At 39.8% G+C, this 20,290-nt stretch overlaps 1 protein-coding gene across 3 annotated transcripts in view; it reads left to right on the forward strand.

The window, feature by feature from the left end:
• LOC127643320 (cytospin-B-like) overlaps nucleotides 1-20,290 on the forward strand; it is a 188,685-nt gene that overhangs the window by 139,330 nt on the left and 29,065 nt on the right. For all 3 annotated transcript variants that reach the window (XM_052126016.1, XM_052126017.1, XM_052126018.1), the window contains one exon: nucleotides 1,898-2,000. In XM_052126016.1, coding sequence (XP_051981976.1) covers nucleotides 1,898-2,000 — 103 coding nt within the window. The remainder of the gene's footprint in view (nucleotides 1-1,897; nucleotides 2,001-20,290) is intronic.

Below are 20,290 nucleotides of genomic sequence, written 5' to 3' on the forward strand. Positions count from 1 at the left end.
TCCACTGAAAAAGGAGCACTTTGAAAACACTCTCCATTACAGCATATTTTGGAAAACGATGACTGAGGAAACTGAAATATTAGTTTTCAAACAAAAACATATTTGTGTGGATGTGCCCTAATAAAAAACTGGATTCCATTTTTATTATTGTAGAATGCAGTATATGCTTAATGAATCTATTTTCAATTTGAGGATGACACTGAATGTCTTTAAAAAGAGGTTTTGTCTGATTTTGATAACTTTTGGGGACAATTTTGTCTACATACACACGTTTACCTAACTATCTACATGAGGACGTATCATAGACTTCTATTGTTTTTAAATAAAGCTAACTACAATAATGGCAACTGACAAACTGAAAGTCCTACCCTAAAACTAAAAGATTTTTGTTTTGCATTGTTAATATATATAATTATAAATATAATTTTCCCTGTTTGTCCCCAAAATAAGTTTTTGTCAGATTTACGGGGACAATACTTGAAACTACACCCACAAAGACACTATTAGACTCCAGGTTACTTAAGTTTAACATTTAGATTAAAATTAAATGTACATTTTTTTATGAAAATCACAGAATTGACTTTTTCAATTTATAACGACTGCTGTATTGACCTGTTTCATGTGACGTCACTGTATGACCACGCCGCCATGTTTCTGACCAAAGTTCCATATACCTTCAATGTGCTGCAATGTGGGATGCAACAAAAGCCTTTTTCAGGAGCTAAAAGCAGCTCTTACATTCATACAGACGGGATCGTTGCAGACGTTTTGTAATATTGTGACCAAATCAGACCTGAAAACAATGTGAAAAATTTGTAACTTCTGAATTAGAGATGTTTATGGTGATGTACTGGTGGCCATGTGTACTCATCAGTCACACATCAGATTCGAGATGAATCATGGATAAAAAATATATTTAGATGTTCGCGATAGTCCAATTTGGCTATATTTGTGCTGTCTTCAGACCTGTATGAGCTAATCCTGGTATTTACCATGGATCAAAATCAATTTTGATGTTTTCTTTATATCGTTTCACAGGTGTTTTTAGATTCACCGCCATTGTTTCCTTCCACTGATGGTCACAAATATGGTGGCTGCAAGGAAAAACTGGTGTCACTGAAACAGGTCCATAGTATAGAATATTCCCTGCCGATCTTCACAAAAATCAGCGTAAAATGCCAATAAAACTCAATGTAAGTTTGAATCCAGGGTGTGCTGAGTGACTCCAGCCAGGTCCCCTGAGCAACCAATTGGCTCGGTTGCTAGAGAGGGTAGAGTCACGTTGGGTTAACCTCCTCGTGGTTGCTATAATGTGGTTCTCGCTTTTGGTCAACCAGGTGATAAAATGCTCAGATTGAAAGTCTCAGACGTGGAGGCAACTGAGATTCGTCCACCGCCACCCGGATTGAGGCGAGTCACTACGCCACTACGAGGACTTAGAGCGCATTGGGAATTGGGCATTACAAATTGGGGAGAAAAGGGGAGAAAAAAAATTTCAGTAAAGAATAAGAAAGGTCACATAAAGTGACTCTCATTTCAGTGACCACAGAGTCATACGTCCCAAGAATACACAACAAGGCATCTTTCACGCTGTATCTCTTGAAGGGTAACACCCCTGATTTACTGATGCACCCTCACGTGTGTGAGGATTTTAGCAATGGATAAACACTGAATGGATACATTCAGCTATGCCACTGTAGTCATTCAATGCAAATCACATTTATGAAAATAATAATGTTACTGGTAGTAATGCATGTCAAACAAGTTTAAACAATCATCTCAGTTCTAGTCACAAACCCTCAGAAGAGCTCACACGCATGCACAGATGCAGTGTTAGTGACCGTACGTGTGTGTGTGTGTGTGTGTGTGTGTGTGTGTGTGTGTCCCCTGATGCTAGTGTGGAAAGAACAGACCCTCTGTCTGCTCTGGCGCGGGAGTACGGTGGATCTAAGAGGAATGCTCTACTGAAGTGGTGCCAGAAGAAAACAGAGGGCTATCCGGTAAGGAGCACAGGCCCTGACCCCCAGTCTCTCTCTCTCTCTCTCTCTCTCTCTCTCTCTCTCTCTCTCTCTCTCTCTCTCTCTCTCTCTCTCTCTCTCTCTCTCTCTTGTCTTTCATTGGATTTTTATTGGCATGACTGTTCAAATACAACATTACCAAAGGAATGTAAATGGAAAAGGAATTTATGAGTTCAACTTGAATGACAAAGTACAAAGCAAAGACATAAAGGTGAAATATAAATACTAATTAAAAAACATTTTGTAATGTAATAGTTATTTTATCTGTAATGTCCAAAATAAAATAAAATTGCTGGAGACCTAGTGGGTGGCCTAAGTTTTAATCCGGCTTGTTTTATTTCCCAATAATAAATAAAATAATAAATACAGAGCAGAACATGAATTTTATCAATTTAATTTACCTCATAGTACCTACATATTATCTGTTCTTCAGGGGCTGTATTACAAAAACGCCCTATGTTAAGTCATACAAGGAACTGTAAGCGATTTTAGCAGTTCTTGAACTTCTACGTGTATGAACCGTTGAATTAGACACATGACATAAAGTATGGCATAGATTTCAGTGAAGTGATTTCAGGTGCAGAGCCAACAAAAGCAATTCGGGTAAGAAACATTTAAGTTTTTTCATTGAAACCTGTTTGGGTGTAAGAAGTAGCGGTTCTCGTTTTGTTTGATATGCCGCTTTAATCTAAATTTAATGTAAATAATCTCTAACTTTAATCTAAATTTTGTTATATTGTATTCTATTACTGTACAATATGGTTCTATTCATTAACATTTGTTAATGCATTCCTATATTTACTGTTTATTTTCACACTGAGAATCAATGGATTCATCCAAAAGCTGAAAAATGTTGCTTTCAGGGGATTTATATGGAGTTAGGATAAAAATAAGGTACATTTATAAATGTATTAATATAAGAATGATTTTTTCCGCTTTACATAAAATCAGCTGTAATATCTGTAATGTTTCAAAAACATGAATAACTAATACTCATAGAAACATAATAAACAGTTTGTTGAAAAAAATTTACATTTCTATATAATAAAAAATTTCACAACTTATTACTGCACTAATAAGTTATCTTATACAACTTATCCATGTTTTTTTGCTTGTTTATTAGGTGCTACTAGTTACAAATCAAAATGGGAATTGGAAAATGCACACAGCAGTCACGCTCGGGTCTGAGGAGGAAAAGTTAAATGGATAGTTCACCCAAAAATGAAAATTCTCTCATCATTTACTCACCCTCATATCATCCCAGATGTGTATGACTTTCTTTCTTCAGCAGAACACAAATTAAGATTTTTAGAAAATTATCTCAGTTCTGTAGGTTCATACAATGCAACTGAATGGTGGCCAGAACAAAAAGAACATAAAGGCAGTATAAAAGTAATATATACAACTCCAGTGTTTTAATCCATGCTAAGCCTTGTGTGAGATGGGCAGAGATGCCAAAGATTATAGAACAAGTTGAGCCACTAGCAGAGGCAGCCTCAAACTCGGGGGATAGAAAACTCGGAGGTGCAGGATAGGCAGAAAATTAAGAATGAATATAGGCTGAAGAACTGAAGCGACGGAGGTGGTTTAGACTCTCTTGCAGTAGCTGTTATGTGCTGGAGGGATCATTACGCGGTTGAGCAGAGTCGCCCCAGGCAGAGGTGTGCATCCATGCTGCCCAGACCCGACAATAAGCCCCCCTCCTGATCGAACAGGGGCCCTCACTGCATTTAAACGTGGGAGTCCTCCCGGTGCTTAGAACCAATGATACAAATAAACATGTGTTAGCTCACAATGCTTTCGTATGGGAAAACCCACACTGCAATTTAAACAAGAGCCCTTGATGTGATTGCGCTGGAGGAGTCTGCTACGCCCGAACGCGGAGGTCGCCCCCGTGGTCGAGCAGTATCACACCGAGCAGAGAAATGTGAATCCAAGCCGTTCTGACCCGAAATAAGCCCCCCCTCCATAAACATGAGTTAGCTCACACTGCATTCGACTGTCCTTGAGTGCTTAAGGTGGGCACTTATGGCGATTTGAGATGGGGGGGGGGGGCGGCCTAGTGAACTGACGAGGATGAAGCAACCACCTTCCTAACCCTGATTATGAATGTTTCCTGAGTAGCTGATGAGGGCTTGCTGTGCATTTCTGATGTGGAGACAGTTGGTACTGATATAGCGGAGATATGCATCTGATAACCAGTGGCCCAGTAAGCGTACAGTGGGTACGGAAAGTATTCAGACCCCCTTAAATTTTTCACTCTTTGTTATATTGCAGCCATTTGCTAAAATCATTTAAGTTCATTTTTTTCCTCATTATTGTACACACAGCACCCCATATTGACAGAAAAACACAGAATTGTTGACATTTTTGCACATTTATTAAAAACTGAAATATCACATGGTCCTAAGTATTCAGACCCTTTGTTCAGTATTTAGTAGAAGCACCCTTTTGATCTAATACAGCCATGAGTCTTTTTGGGAAAGATGCAACAAGTTTTTCACATCTGGATTTGGGTATCCTCTGCCATTCCTCCTTGCAGATCCTCTCCAGTTCTGTCAGGTTGGATGGTAAATGTTGGTGGACAGCCATTTTCAGGTCTCTCCAGAGATGCTCAATTGGGTTTAAGTCAGGGCTCTGGCTGGGCCATTCAAGAACAGTCACGGAGTTGTTGTGAAGCCACTCCTTCGTTATTTTAGCGGTGTGCTTAGGGTCATTGTCTTGTTGGAAGGTGAACCTTTGGCCCAGTCTGAGGTCCAGAGCACTCTGGAGAAGGTTTTCATCCAGGATATCCCTGTACTTGGCCGCATTCATCTTCCCCTCGATTGCAACCAGTCGTCCTGTCCCTGCAGCTGAAAAACACCCCCACAGCATGCTGCTGCCACCACCATGCTTCACTGTTGAGACTGTATTGGACAGGTGATGAGCAGTGCCTGGTTTTCTCCACACATACCGCTTAGAATTAAGGCCAAAAAGTTCTATCTTGGTCTCATCAGACCAGAGAATCTTATTTATCACCATCTTGGAGTCCTTCAGGTGTTTTTTTGCAAACTCCATGCAGGCTTTCATGTGTCTTGCACTGAGGAGAGGCTTCCGTCGGGCCACTCTGCCATAAAGCCCCGACTGGTGGATGGCTGCAGTGATGGTTGACTTACTACAACTTTCTCCCATCTCCCAACTGCATCTCTGGAGCTCAGCCACAGTGATCTTTGGGTTCTTCTTTACCTCTCTCACCAAGGCTCTTCTCCCCCAATAGTTCTGGTCGTCCCAAACGTCTTCCATTTAAGGATTATGGAGGCCACTGTGCTCTTATGAACCTTAAGGGCAGCAGAAACTTTTTTGTAACCTTGGCCAGATCTGTGCCTTGCCACAATTCTGTCTCTGATCTCTTCAGGCTGTTCCTTTGACCTCATGATTCTCATTTGCTCTGACATGCACTGTGAGCTGTAAGGTCTTATATAGGCAGGTGTGTGGCTTTCATAATCAAGTTCAATCAGTATAATCAAACACAGCTGGACTCAATTGAAGGTGTAGAACCATCTCAAGGATGATCAGAAGAAATGGACAGAACCTGAGTTAAATATATGAATGTCAAAGCAAAGGGTCTGAATACTTAGGACCATGTGATATTTCAGTTTTTCTTTTTTAATAAATGTGCAAAAATGTCAACAATTCTGTGTTTTTCTGTCAATATGGGGTGCTGTGTGTACAATAATGAGGAAAAAAAATGAACTTAAATGATTTTAGCAAATGGCTGCAATATAACAAAGAGTGAAAAATTTAAGGGGGTCTGAATACTTTCCGTACCCACTGTATTTGTGGGCTGCTGTGGTTGCTGTGCCAATGCAGAAGGATTGGCTTGAGTATAGTTTTTCTGAGATGCCAGATTTGAGCAGGATGGATTTTAGGTGTTTTTTGTTTAGTTTTTTGGAACCAGAATCGGGGAAACTGCTTGATTTTTATCGTCAACGAAGAGCGGATCGAGAGGTTATTTGGTTTGGGACCCTCTGTAATGGAGATACTGTGCTAGAGATTGAAAGGGCTGGATGGGAGTTGGCAGATTGAAAATGGAAATGTAATGCCCTCTTTTGGTTGGGTCTGTTTTGCTTTGTTTGATGTAGTATCTGATTGTATCATTGTCTAGGATATGAAGGTCTGAAATGGTGGGATGGATTCTTGGATCGAATTTAGCCATGGAGGTGAGTTCTAAACAGCGGGGAAGCCAAAGAAGGCGCGGATGAACAAATCGTCTCAGGGTTTTGTGTTTAGGCATCGAGTTAGTAAATCGATGGTAAGTGGTTGCCTGGTATCCGTTCTGGAGGGTTGGGCTTTATGAGTACCCTTAACTAGAAGTGAGATCTGGGGGTGGATTATGGTGGAGAAGTCTTTGCCGAAAATTAATTTGTATAAGAAATGGATGCCAGCAATTAAGTACACTTTAATTGTTCTGGGATAGAGGTTTTTGGTTTGATTGTGGTGTTAGGTGAAGGAGGATATAGAGAGGAGAGAAAAAATCGGGAAATGGCAATTTCTAAATTAGATGGAAATTTCTAAAGTATTTCCAAGCTGTCCAGTATGCTTGGAGGGTTGGTAGGTTTAGTCGCATGTCCCGAAATATGCAGCAGTTTCGGCACCTGGACAGCACATTTGTGCTGCTTAGGGATGTATTAAGTCAGTGTCAGGGGCGCTGCAGTTGCGGTGTCACCAAGCTTGAGTGCACTGCCTGAGGAGAGGGATTGTGGTGAGGTACCGGGGTGGTAAGTATGTGTTAGAGCAGGTCATACGGTTTGGAACAACTTTACGGTGAATGAATCATGACAGAATTTTAATTTGAGAGTGAACTGTCCCTTTAAGATCTGACAAGTTCAGTTAGTCCTAACTGAAATGGCCATGGTTACTAAACAGATAACATAGGATTTTGAGTTAGGGTGTTTCTGTAATATGGTCCCTGGCAACCCTTTTATATAGACTGTGGTCACTATGGTATACTTTTTTCAAAGAGTACAGTAGATAAATTGCTCATTTAGTGGTTCTGATAAGGGTCTAATAGAGTTTGTTTTGGAGGTTTTGAAAGATATTTCTTTGTGGTTACAAATGAATTAATAATTTGGAATTGTTCATTTCTTCTGTTTAAATTTTTTATCCAGTTTAAGAGCTATAATTTAAGTCAGTTTGCTTAATTTTTGGTGAGTTTAATAGAAGTCTATATATTTCGCCAAATTGCATAGCGTATAGTAAAAGTAGAGATTTAATTTATAAATAAATACAATTATTGTATAAATAAAAAATATATTTATTTTCTAATCCTTAAAAACTAATATAAAAATATATTTTATTAAAATATTTTTGCCAGCTAGAAAGTGTAGTGAATATGATCTGAATTATCTCTTGCCATCAAAGAATAATGGTTCCATATTAAAAGAACACACACATATTTGCACAAAGAAAACAACTAGAATGGCAATCTACAGAAATATCTTCTGCGTGCATTCAATAAGTTTGTACTGCTTTGCGAAAAACAATTAAAACAAATATTGTGGAAACATTAGTTTATAAATTCAGTTGGGTAGAAAGAGGCTATCAAACTTGAGGAGATCTTGTAGTGTCAGAATGTGTGTACATCAATAGCTATATATATATTTTATTTCTGTGTATGTGTGTGTTCAGATAGTGTGTATGCAAAGTAGAGGGGTGTGTGTGTCCCATATGTTGTAATTGGTATTTGTGCCACTGGGGCCGTGTCAGCCAGTGTTCCCAGTTGAAAACAGTGTGTAATTGTGTGTGAGCAGCTAATGTTCTCTAGTTCTACGGCTGCTCTAATAGCTTGTTTTAGGCACATTAAACCCTTAGGGGGCCAGACCCGGGGCTCCACCATTGTCATGTGTGAGTTTAAGATTAGCAGTTAAACTCTAACATATTTACCTCCCATATTAGCCTCAGCGGGTAAACAAAGTGAAGGAAGGGCAGTAGGAAAAATGTTAGGGACTGGCAGCCTCAATAACATTCACATGTTTTTTCCATACAATAAAAGTGAATGGTGACTGAGGCTAGCATCGTTTGTGCTCCAAGGAGGAAACAGAGGAAATGTGTTTGGAACAACATGAGGATGAGTAAGAGATAACATCATTTTCACTTTTGGGTGAACTCTCTCTTTTTATCAAGATAAAACTATCACAAGATTAAAAAAATAAATAAATGATTCATGTCTTGTAATAATTTGTATTTTACTTGCCATGTGATAATGCCTATTTCTGGATAATTTAGTGAATTAATACTTGAGTAAATTACTGGAAAAGCCAGATTTAAAGCTGTAAATTATTTGATATACGCACACCTGTGATGCCAACAGCAGAAGCAAAGCCTACAACTAACAAAAAAGTTGCAGTGCTGGACAATGGTGGAAACAAAGCATGGTACGAAACACAAGTAGCGATGCAGACTGATGGCAGAAACGAAGCGTACTACAGGACACAAAGTAACGATGCAAAACACAGCCAATCCAAGTTGGATGATCCCGGACAAGCCCCCAATTGTTATGACCCAAATTTGGGATTAAAATAAGAAGCAGTTAAAAGTTGCTCTGGCCAGGTTAAAAATGTGACATTTTATTTATAACGGGGGGGAATTACATAAAACATATGCAAACCCTAAACAAGGACAGCTGAGCTGAATGATTTAAAAGGATAGTTCACCCAAAAATGAAATTCTCTCATTATTTAATACTTTTATTTAATCCTAAGTGTTATGACTTCACCAGAACACATTTGAAGAAAAACAGAAACATTTCTTAGCTCATTAGTTCCTTAAAATCCAAGTGAATGGCGATTTCTCTTTTGAAGCTCTCACAATTCAACAATTTAACCCATCAGTTGAATTCTTTACTAATGCAGGTAAGTTACAATGTTGCTCATCTGAACTCTCCTTTGCATTACACCCCTTAAAGGCAATATATTTTTCCTCCTGAGTTGTTTGGGACATGTCGCACTCTTTTTGTCACGTGTATAATGTAAAGCACTGCTGCTCATATTTTAAGAACCACTGGCATATGTGGTCACACTGCCGTGCCTTACTAGACAGTACACTGTTTAGTCATCTTATGCTCTTTGTATTGCAGACATTCTATTTTTTTCGTAATGCTGATTCACTACCATTCACAGTGGTCAGTGCAAATCCCCCACAAGACTACATCAGGTTTACCACATTACCTTTTCTCTCATGCTGGAGCTCACATTTTACATCATAAAACTGTGTTTTTTTATTCAAACAACCCATTATTTTTTTTATTTTGTGTCCCCTCCTGGTTTCAACCTTTCTGCCATAATCTCCCGGCAGTTTCGATTACTCACTGGACTAACCACTCAGTTCTCTGGAGGGTAAAATAACACTATGTAACACAATTTTTGTTCCTGGGTAGTAAGTGTTATTTCCTAATTGCTTATGCCTCAAAAGTATAGAAAATGGCTATTATTCCCCACAAACTTTGCTTTTGTGACCAGGACAGAGATATTTAAAAATTCTATTTCTAGAAATTCTAGATCTATTTCCAATGAGAAAACGGGTGAAGTTTTGTCTTTTTGTTCACATAAAGTCAGAAAAAACAACATATGAATCCAAATTAACATGTATTTATACTAAAGTAATACAAAAATGACTACAAAAGAATTAGAAGTGAGTCGTTTTTCGAGATTTACCATTATACTGTAATCACTTTCACGAATTATCCCCCTAATGTACTTATCATACTTCAAGGTGTCCAGCAAGGTCTTGATGCTGTTGTAATCCTCTTTGAGGTGCACCGACTGAGCCAGGGTAAGAGATAGGTACTTGTTACCATTATGGACCAGCACGGTTTTAAGGCTTCTGGATGAGCTGTCAATGAAGAGGCGGCACTCATTCTGGTTACAGGTGATTCTGATTGCCTCGAACAGACTGGTCACATTGTGGCAGAATCAGAGCCCATCTTGATGTGTGAAGAAGCTGTAAAAAGATTGGTGACGCTTCCTCTGATCTGCTATGACACTTTCATCCAACAAGTTCCACTGCTTGAGCCTAGATGTCAAAAGCTTGGCATTGGACTTGGTGAGACCAAGATCTCTAATCAAGTTGTTGAGGTATTTTTGGTTGGGGTAGTATGGGTTTCTCTCCTCAGCTCCACCTCTGAAATTGTCATCTGGATCTACAACGTCTTCCTCACTCTCTGACTTTCTTCTCTCTTCTAAAGACGGCTGCTCTCTGTCCGGAGAGAGAGGCAGTGTGGCACCTGGGCGATGAATGAAGGAAGGTCCGGATACATAATAGCAGGTGCATTCTTGCCAGTCCAACGTTTGGAAGTGTCCACCATGCAGAAGTAGCAGTTGCTTAAGTGGTCATTGGGTTCCTGCAAAATTCTTGGGATAGCTAACTTCATGACTCTCTTTTCCCCTCTGTACCATCCTAAAAAATACATTTATTTCACCCATGACTAATGTGCATTTTTGATATGTGATATATTTTTTCAATAACATTGAAAATCGTAAAACATTTTAAAATTTAAAAAGTTGACAATTTTAAAAAGTAACACATTTTATAACATAAAATTCTGTTCAACATTTGTCCATCTTACCTTCCAGAGTTTTTGCAGTGCTTGCAGGTGAAATGAGGTGCCCAGGTTTGTCTTGATCCCCAACAGGCATGCCGAAATATGCCTTGTAGGCCTCACACATCTTAGCAGATGCTTTCACAGAGTACTTTTTCGCTCTTGTCTTTGTAAATAGGCCGCAGACATAGCAAAATGTGTCTGCCGGATGCTTGCAGCCTCTTGATGCATCTCAGAAAAATGCAAATATGTATCCACTTATGCAGCTGGAACAAAACTTAAATGGTGGGCTTAAGGCCCCTGTATTTATACTACTATTTGTATTACTTTAAAGTTCTAGAAGTTACTCCAAGTTTACTCAACAATTAATCTATCTGGAATGTTCTGGAAAATAGGTACATTTCAAAATATTACTGTCCTGGTCACAAAAGCAAGGTTTGTGGGGAATAATAAAAATGTTCTATACTTCTGAGGCATAAGCAATTAGGAAATAACACTTATTACCCAGGAACCAGAAGGAAAAAAAATGTGTTACATGGTGTAATCTGTGCTCTTTGGCCGGAATACAATAAGAGGCTTAAACGAATAGATGTGGATTTCAGCATTGAAAATAATTAGGCTTCTGGACATTATAAGATGCACATATTTTTCCATGTGGTTAATGGAGAGGATTACATTTTTAGTCCTAATAAATTCATTGTTTGATTGTGCCAGGGCTATAATATAGTTAAATATTATAGACAAAATATGTCAAGAACATATTACCTCAAAATTAAAAGAAGAAAAATAAGAAAATGTTTTTTACATCAATAAAATGAAGCCTGAAGATTTTTAAATACATTACTATATTTTTAAATATATATTGTGAAATTATTTCCTTAACTTAGCACATTTCTACCACTAAATGAAATTAATGTTAACCAGATTTTGTCTTTTGCGATTTTTTTGTAATTGTCATTATTATCACTGATGAATCTCATTCGATTTTTATTACCTTAATAGTCATATTTTACTGTATTACATTAAAAAAAAAAACCATACTAAATATATACTTTTATGCAATATATCTTCATTTTCTTCATGCAAGATGTATTTTCTTAAATCTTACTTTTAATTTTAAGGTGGAATATGACCCAGACTACTCATTATGACTACTCAGCATGACAAAAAACAAAAACAGATATAAATGTATTCATTTTAAGAGTGTCCAACATTAGAGAGGAGCAGAGATGAAGATAAGAGATCCTGTTGATGGGAACAGCAATGGCCACAGGCCCCTACTCACATTGCAGACCTGAGAAAAGGTTAGCTCAAGAACATATGCTCCAAATTGAGCCTAATATGGGCTGAGGAAAAGGTCAAGGAGAGCTGCTGGTCCACTATGTCATAAGAGACATCAGCTGTAAGAGCAGAGGACAGAGAGAGAGCAACTAATTACCTGCTAACACGTTAAGATGGACAATGCTGTCACCTGTGACCGCACATCCTTTTCCATCCTTCTCTTCTCTCAAAGCTTGTTTAAATTTCACTCCCTTTCTCATCCATTCACATCACAATCACTCATAGCCACCATACACCATGTTTTTTTTCTGCAAATGAATGTTAATAATAATTTATTAAACTCCGTCAAATTACTTGGTTGGGGCCGGCTGTTCACAGGTTTGGTTGGTAGTGCAGTGTAATGAAGTGTGCACCAGCAAGACCCTCACTGACGATGTTCAAAGGTAGAGGAAAGATTCATGGGATAGGCCTTATTAAAAGAGTCATTACTAGTAAAACACGATGAGTATTGACAGTAACACGCATGTACACACAATGGGTCTCATCTCCTGCACGGTTTAGATGAGGTGTCAGGATAAAGGCTGCTTTATTGTTCTCATCTGTCTTGTTTGGAGCCTGTATGACCGGTGTCTGAACCCCCACTTTTGGATGGAAGGACAGATGAATAAAAAGAAAGAAAGAAAGAGAGCTCTTACATGAAGACTCAACAGTTGATCTCCATGCGCTTAACATTGAAAGACATATACAGATGTATTTATTTGAAGTGTAAAGTATTATTTGAGGTAGAAATACTTTGTCCTATTCCACTTTAATGTGGAGAGACAACTAGAAGCCATTTGTGGGTGGATGCCCCTGAAAAGTGTAAACACTGGTGCTATCAAAACATTGCTCTTTTGATTGAAAAAGAAGAAAGAAATGGCATATTAACCGAAAAGTTAAAGGTGATATGGGCGATAATAGAATGAAATGGAGAAAGAAGGTCATGCTAGTTTGTAGTATTACTCTTGATGTCAGTGGACTGTGGTCAGACACCAGGCTAATTAGCATGGAGTGACTGCCATTGAATATTAGTCCTCTTGATCTGTTACAGTATTACACAGTCTCTCGTAACTGCAGCGACTGTACCTGTAATAGATGTTTAAGGCTGCACCATTCTGATTAACATGAGTGTAGGGATGTGCCTGTGTACTGATTTATGTTAAACTGTGTGAAATTGTCAAAATATGATAACTCACATTACATCTGCACTTTTATAATCTCTCAGTAATAATCATGTGTTCACTGTATGTTCCATGCACAACAGGAATGCACCAGACACAATATACTGTAACGAAAAACATCCTGTAGGAAAAAAAAAAAACTCTAATATTTTTCTTAATACATAGATTTGCATAAATGCTCTCTAATACTGCATACTATGGAAAACGATGATGTTAGGAATGGGAAGACAAGAGTTGTATGCATTAGAGTGGACATGGCTTTAAACATACCTGAGAGATCTATAGGGCATTTCAGACTTGAAATTGTTAACCCAGGGTCATTCTTAACCATGGATTATCAATCACAAGTGAGACAAGCAACCAGGGGCCTCATTTATAAAATTCTCGGATGATCAGATTTGATCCACGGCAAAAGTGAGTAACAAATTGATATTTATAAAGGCAGAAATGTGTGCACCAACTGAAAAGCATGTGTAGAAACATTTTGTGCAGTGTGACAATAAAACATCTTCACTTTTTCATGACTTAAAGTGATGCAAGTGCGAAAAAGGCAGGGAAAGACTTAATTAATTAATAAATACGTTTTGACCAACTTTAATTGCACAATATAATTCTGATATGAGCCACCGTGTTGTAATACATTATTTTAATTATGCCTCATGTCAGTACCTTATTTTGGATATCTTCTGCAATAGAATATTTTATTATATAGCCCTATCTGCATGTTTCCATAAGAAATTAATTTTGAGACCTACGAGATAACAGGCAGGTGAAATATATTGTATGTAATATGTCAAGCACATATTGTTAGTGAGAGGAGGAGAGATAATAGTTTACAATAATTAAAACATACTCAAATCAATATACAAATGGTGAAAACACCATGAGAGACACATTTTTAATCGCTTGCACCTTTCATCAATTCATCCATTAGCCTCTTGCCTGCCTTTGAGGATATGAATGAAATTAAATGGTTCGGCTAAAATAGGCTACTAAAATGCAGTGTAATCAATGCCAAGAGCGAGCAGAAGGGAATTGCGGGAAAAGAACACGCATGACTCCAATTTCAAAGAAAACCATATTTAGACTATGCATACTTAATTAAATGTACAAAAGCAAATCTCTTTTTGGAATTAAGGTTTAACAAGAATATGGACAACCTTGGCTGAAGAATAGTGTGCATACTGTAAATGCGGTCAATTAGTGGATTTATTATTGATATGAATTTGATCACCGATGACGAATCGCCGATGATGAATTGAATAAGCTAAATATAGTGAAAGGGACCAGGGGTTAAGGCGCCTGTGACTGCACTTGCTTTTTTTTTTAAAAAAAACATTGCCAACTTTTTGAAGGATTGAATGAATGACTTGGCTTTCTGTAGGTGGAGTTCATGCACATAATCGTTCATATGCTCATGATTTTAAGAAGATTTTTGATTTATAATGGGATGCAATTAGATACTTTTTTGTGCATACAGATTTGTTTTATATATTGTTAGTACATTCACATTTGATCACATATTATTATCGTACATAAATGAGGCCCCTGGTCGGGAATAATGAACCCAAAATAAGCAACTTACCTTACCCAAAAAATCAAATATAATAAATAAAAGGTTTTCACATTTTGATCAGCATCAGTATTCATAACAAGCATGTAATTGCAAAATTTTACTGTGATTAACCCTTTGGTCTTTAGATTCATGAAAAAAAATGAAACCAGTTACCAGGGTTTTAAAATAGCATTTTCATTCCGGAAAAGCTGTTTCATTCCGGAAAAGCGGAATAATTCCCGTTTTTGGTTAAGTTCTGCAAAAAATTATTTTTCCTTATTACATTACAACCTGTGGACATTGTGTCGAATGTAGTGACACAAGGGGTCTTTCTTGAGAGCCTCGTGTACCTCTGAACTTGAGAAAAGGCCAATGAGAAATATGCAGACAGAATTTGCATGTCCCACCGCCGGATATATGGGTATAAAGGGAAGCTGGCGTGTGTCTGTCAGTCATATTTTTTCTTCGGAGACGAGCGATTGTGCAGCAGCAAGCTGAGTCTCACTACTGTTCCACTCACCTCTGTTGGCGAAGCACTGCTGTTGGATCTACGGAGCATCACCAGCGGCTTTCCCCTTCTCTGCACTCTGTGCAGTCCACGCCCCTGGGCGCTTCGACGGCACTTCTCTCTAAAAGAGTGTTTTCCTCCTAAAAGTGTTTGTTTTTCTCTAAAAGAGTTTACACAAAAGAGCAATACACAGCAGGCATTGAATTTCCTTTTCAGGACGCGTCTTTTTAAAGATGCCTTTCCGCCTATGTGTAGTTCCTGGATGCGGTCGATATCTCTCCAGTCATATCACAGTCATAGACGCTGCCTCTTGTGCCTGGGTAGCGATCACACTGAGCCAGCATTTGTGGATGGTTCATGTACTCACTGCGACAACATGACCTTGGCAGCATTGCGGTCGCGACTTTCGTTTCTCAAGGTGAATGCCACTTCAGCCGTCCCCCTACGTCGCTCCTTCTTCCCATGGGATTGAGGACGACTTTGCTGGCGATGGAGGCGATTTGGGGATGGCAGCGGGCTCGGTTTCACCGGGTAAATCCCCATGAACCACCCGCCCCCCGGCATGTTCGTTTGCTTCCGTCCGGGCTCGAGGTGAGTGTGGCTCGCCTCACGGCCAGCCTGCATTCTCCCTCGAGCCCCCGGAATTGGATGATGACGTTGCCGCTGCATCAGAGAGCGTTTAGGTGTCTGACGCAGAGGACTCGACTGGGCTGCCACCTTCAGGTCAGCCCGCACAGTCTGAGGCCGATGCGCAGATGGCTGACGTGCTTGCCTGGGCCGCCGTGAGCGTGAGCTTGGACTTGAACCCTCCGTCCTCCCCACAACATTCATGGCTTGACGACTGGTACCTCGGGTCAGGGCGCCGCTCCTAGCCAGATTGGTTCACGGTGGTAAACATGAAGGACACGTACTTCCACGTCTCCATCTTGCCTCGACACCGACCATTCCTATGGTCCGCGTTCGACGGCCAGGTGTATCAGTACACGGTCCTCCGCTTTGGCCTGTCCCCTCGCTTCTTCACAAAGGTTGCAGAGGCAGCCCTTGCCCCACTACAGGAAGTGGGCATCCGCATACTCAACTACCTCGACGACTGGCTCATTCGACTGCAAGCACGTCTTGATCTGTTCAGACAGCACTGCGATGGTAGCGTACATAAATCGCCAAGGCGGCGTGTGCTCTCGCCATATGTCACAACTTGCCCACCAGCTCCTCCTTTGGAGTCAGCAGTGACTCAGGACGCAACATACCACTCATATCCCGGGCAACCTGGAGTGGAGGCTCCACTCCCAGGTGGTTCAGCTGATTTGGGACCGGTTCAGCATGACACAGGTAGATCTCGTTGCCTCCCAAGACAATTCCCACTGCCCGCTCTGGTACACCCTGACAGAGGCCCCTCTCGGGACAGACGCGCTGGCACACAGCTGGCCCCGGGGACTGTGCAAGTACACATTTCCCCCAATGAGGCTGTCCCCTCCACCTTGAAGGTGCACATAGCCGCTATCGCTGCCCACCACGATGCAGTGGACGGAAAGTCCTTGGGTAAGCACGGCTTGATTATCAGGTTCCTTAGAGGCGCCTGGAGGCTGAATCCTCCCCGGCCATGCCTGTTCCCCTCCTGGGATCTCTCAGTGGTCCTTTCAGGCCTTCAGAGACCCCCCTTCAAGCCGCTTGACTCAGTTGAGCTCAAGGCCCTCTCTTTGAAGACGGCCCTCCTGATAGCGCTTGCTTCCATCAAGAGGGTTGGGGACCTGCAAGCGTTCTCTGTCAGCAACACTTGCCTGGAGTTCGTTCCGGCAGACCCAGCCTTTTCATTGCTGTGTCTGGTATGTGCTTTGTGTATTTATTTGGACCGCACGCAGAGCTTTAGATGTTCTGAGCAGCTCTTTGTCTGCTTCGGCGGACGGTGGAAAGGGAACGCCGTCTCCAAACAGAGGTTAGCTCACTGGATCGTTGACGCTATCTCTCTGGCCTACCAGACCAAGGCCATGCCCGCCCCCTTGCAGGTTCGAGCACACTCAACGACAAGTGTGGCATCCTCGTGGGCACTGGCCAACGGCACCTCCCTAGCAGTCGAGTCTTGTACCATGTTTTGTCATGTCCGAGTTGGTAGTACTCGGAAATATAGAACAGCCGACCGGGTGTTCCGCTTACATCTAGCGCCCTTCACCAAGTTGATCCAGTGCACTATCTCTCCCAGGTTAGCCACTAAGCTCTCGCTTCCTGGATGTTCTTCCTACCTAGCCATCTGGCCTGAAAATTCAGCAGAAGCAAGTGCTCTGTACTGGGGAGGGCTCCACAGGCTTAATTCCCTCTTCAGGCAACTCCATGTGATGTATTTTCCGCGGTACGGTCCTCCTGTCGGCAGAACCACGTCTCCCTTGGGCAGTCCCTCAGGTCGCTGTGTTTGTAGAAAACTGGTTAATCCGAACATATGCTAGCTGCCTTGAGACATGTCACATAAATTACAACACATAAAGTCTGTATCACCTAGATATCATACAGACTGTGTCTGTTCCTTGAACTACCAAACACAAACTCCTCACTAAATCATTTAGAAAAAATGTGCTTTAGTCAAACTTGAAAAAAAAAAATTATAATAAATTTGAAGATAAACATAATATTATCATATTAGCCATCGTTACATTGGCCATCTGTTCAACTTCATATTAATTCAAATTTAGTTAACTTTATACAAAGCTTTGAATGGTCTAGTTCCACAGTACTTAAGTGATCTTCTGACATGCTATATTCCATCACGGTCATTATGACCACCTGGCATGTTAATAGTTCCTAGAATATCGAAATCCAAAAAGGAGGCAGATCCTCCTATTTCCTATTTGTCTCCTGAATATTCTCCCTAACACTGTTCGGGATGCAGACACACTCAGTTTAAGTCTAGACCAGGGGTTGGGAACCTTTTTTCACTAAAGAGCCAATTGTTTTATTTTTGGTTGATGCATTTTTTCAAAAGAGCCATACCACAAACTAATAATTTACTATTTTACTATGTTTTTCAATAAAATACAATGTTTATATTGCTCATAGACTACTCAAAAACAAACAAATATGCAAATATTATTAGGTAACATGTTGCAATATGGAATTGAGTACACATGTTTGTGCGGGTCTCCATAAAATTACTTAATTTTACTTCATTAAAAATGTTACTTCCCTTTTAGGCTGGGCAATATGTAAAAAAAAACATTTGAATGATAATTGCATTTAAAATATCAATATCCGATTATATGGTCAATCCCTAAGGTCGGTGAATATATTTGCTTTATTGATTTTGCTTTAAAAATGCAATTAATTTATTGAAACACAAAATACTTGAAAAAAAAAACGAAAAAGCAATACAAATAACAAAGTGATAAAAAATCTTATATATAACCCCCTCCCCAAATCCAAACATTTACCGTCTCCAACAGCTCCATTTGCCATCATGCAAGTATCAGTATGCGGCAACAGGTGAAAATTACTAGCATACAACTTAAGAACTAAAGACAATTATAAATGTAAAGATAATTATAATAATCATCATAATGAATAAGCCTAAAAAAATCTTGTGTTCCCAAAAAATGCTGCCAAATGTGTGTTCTTATCTAATGTTTTTGTATTCCGTTTTGGTCCTAAAAATCTTTTTTTTATTAATTTCAGATTCAAGGTGAACATGTCTTGTATAACCTTATGATTTAATCACTTTCGTCTTTGTTTATTTAATACAAAGATATCTGTATATATTACTGATCCTACAGAGTTGATTTCACAATGTGTAAGAGCGAACTAAACTCGCAGTACCTCACGAGATGATCGGAGATCATTTGCAGCATTCTCATAGACTACATTATTCTTGCAAACAGTTTTCAGTTGAATGAAACAGAGAAAAAGGAGTGATAACTCTTTACATGTGCATGTTTCACGAGACAGGGTCCCGTTGCACGCCTCTTAACAGTGAATCAGACATGAGCATTGACGGCTATTGTCTGTTTCTAAAAATATAATAAAGTGTGTTTCTTCAAACACCTCAGCATTTCTTGTCATGTGTCACTGTGAGACACCTTTTGCGGGAAGATGTGAAAAATTACTCATGCATGAAATGCATTTGGAGAGGAGCTCACGAACTGGATTGAGTCTCGTTGCATTTTGCTGGTGCTATATCACACCCTGGTTGCACATAAAAAAAATAACAAACGTTCATAAAATCGCTCGTAGAAAAAGCTCTTAACAGCTAAGATCAATAGTTATTGGGAAATGAGTCCCAGAACTCTATGAATGTTCGTGTGTTGTAGAAGTGTTTTCATTGCACTCACCGCTCACCGCGCGCACACATCAAATCAGACGCTCATCGGCGGTTTTTCAAAATGTAATCACGTTTTGTCAAACGCACGTCTTTGTGTCTAGTTTCTTGTTATATATCTCTCCGAGAGGTCTTACAGGTCGCCTTCCACAGTGGCTGGTACATCAGCAAAATACTCGGCATAAAAAAAAATCTGCATTTGACGGCTGTTCAACCTTTTTCACCAGAAGTAGGCTGGAAAATGAAAATGAAAAAAAATGAAAAAAGAAAATGGTGAAAAGTGAATGTGAGAGACTCGGCGAGCCACTTGATTTTTAACAAAGAGCCACTTGTGGCTCGCAAGCCATAGGTTCCCGACCCCTGGTCTAGACTAAAGACTCATCAATTTAGCCAGGCATACACCTAATTTATCCATCAACACACAATTAGGCTGCTTTAGATAGGTCTGCCAGAACCAGAAACATCTATCATGATCTATGCATACATTTTATGACATCTACATCCTGAGGTTACCAGGGCCGGCCAGATCCAGCTCTGTTCCTGCTTGGTGTCGGTAATCCAGGATGAACTTCAAAGACATTGGTCATTAATCTTACAGGTCATAAACAATCTTTTTTTTAAACACTGACCTTAACACTTACTTAGTTTACTAATCTTAAACCATGACCTGCACTGCACATTAATAACTAATATTGGTATTATATTTATGCTGGTTAGCCAGAGGGGAACTGGTCCCCACAGTGAGTCAGGTTTCTCCCAAGGTTATTTTTCTCCATTAACCAACATCTTATGGAGTTTTGTGTTCCTTGCCACAGTCACCTTCAGCTTGCTCACTG

This window comes from Xyrauchen texanus, chromosome 4 (genome assembly GCF_025860055.1).
Source record: "Xyrauchen texanus isolate HMW12.3.18 chromosome 4, RBS_HiC_50CHRs, whole genome shotgun sequence".
Lineage (NCBI taxonomy): Eukaryota > Metazoa > Chordata > Actinopteri > Cypriniformes > Catostomidae > Xyrauchen > Xyrauchen texanus.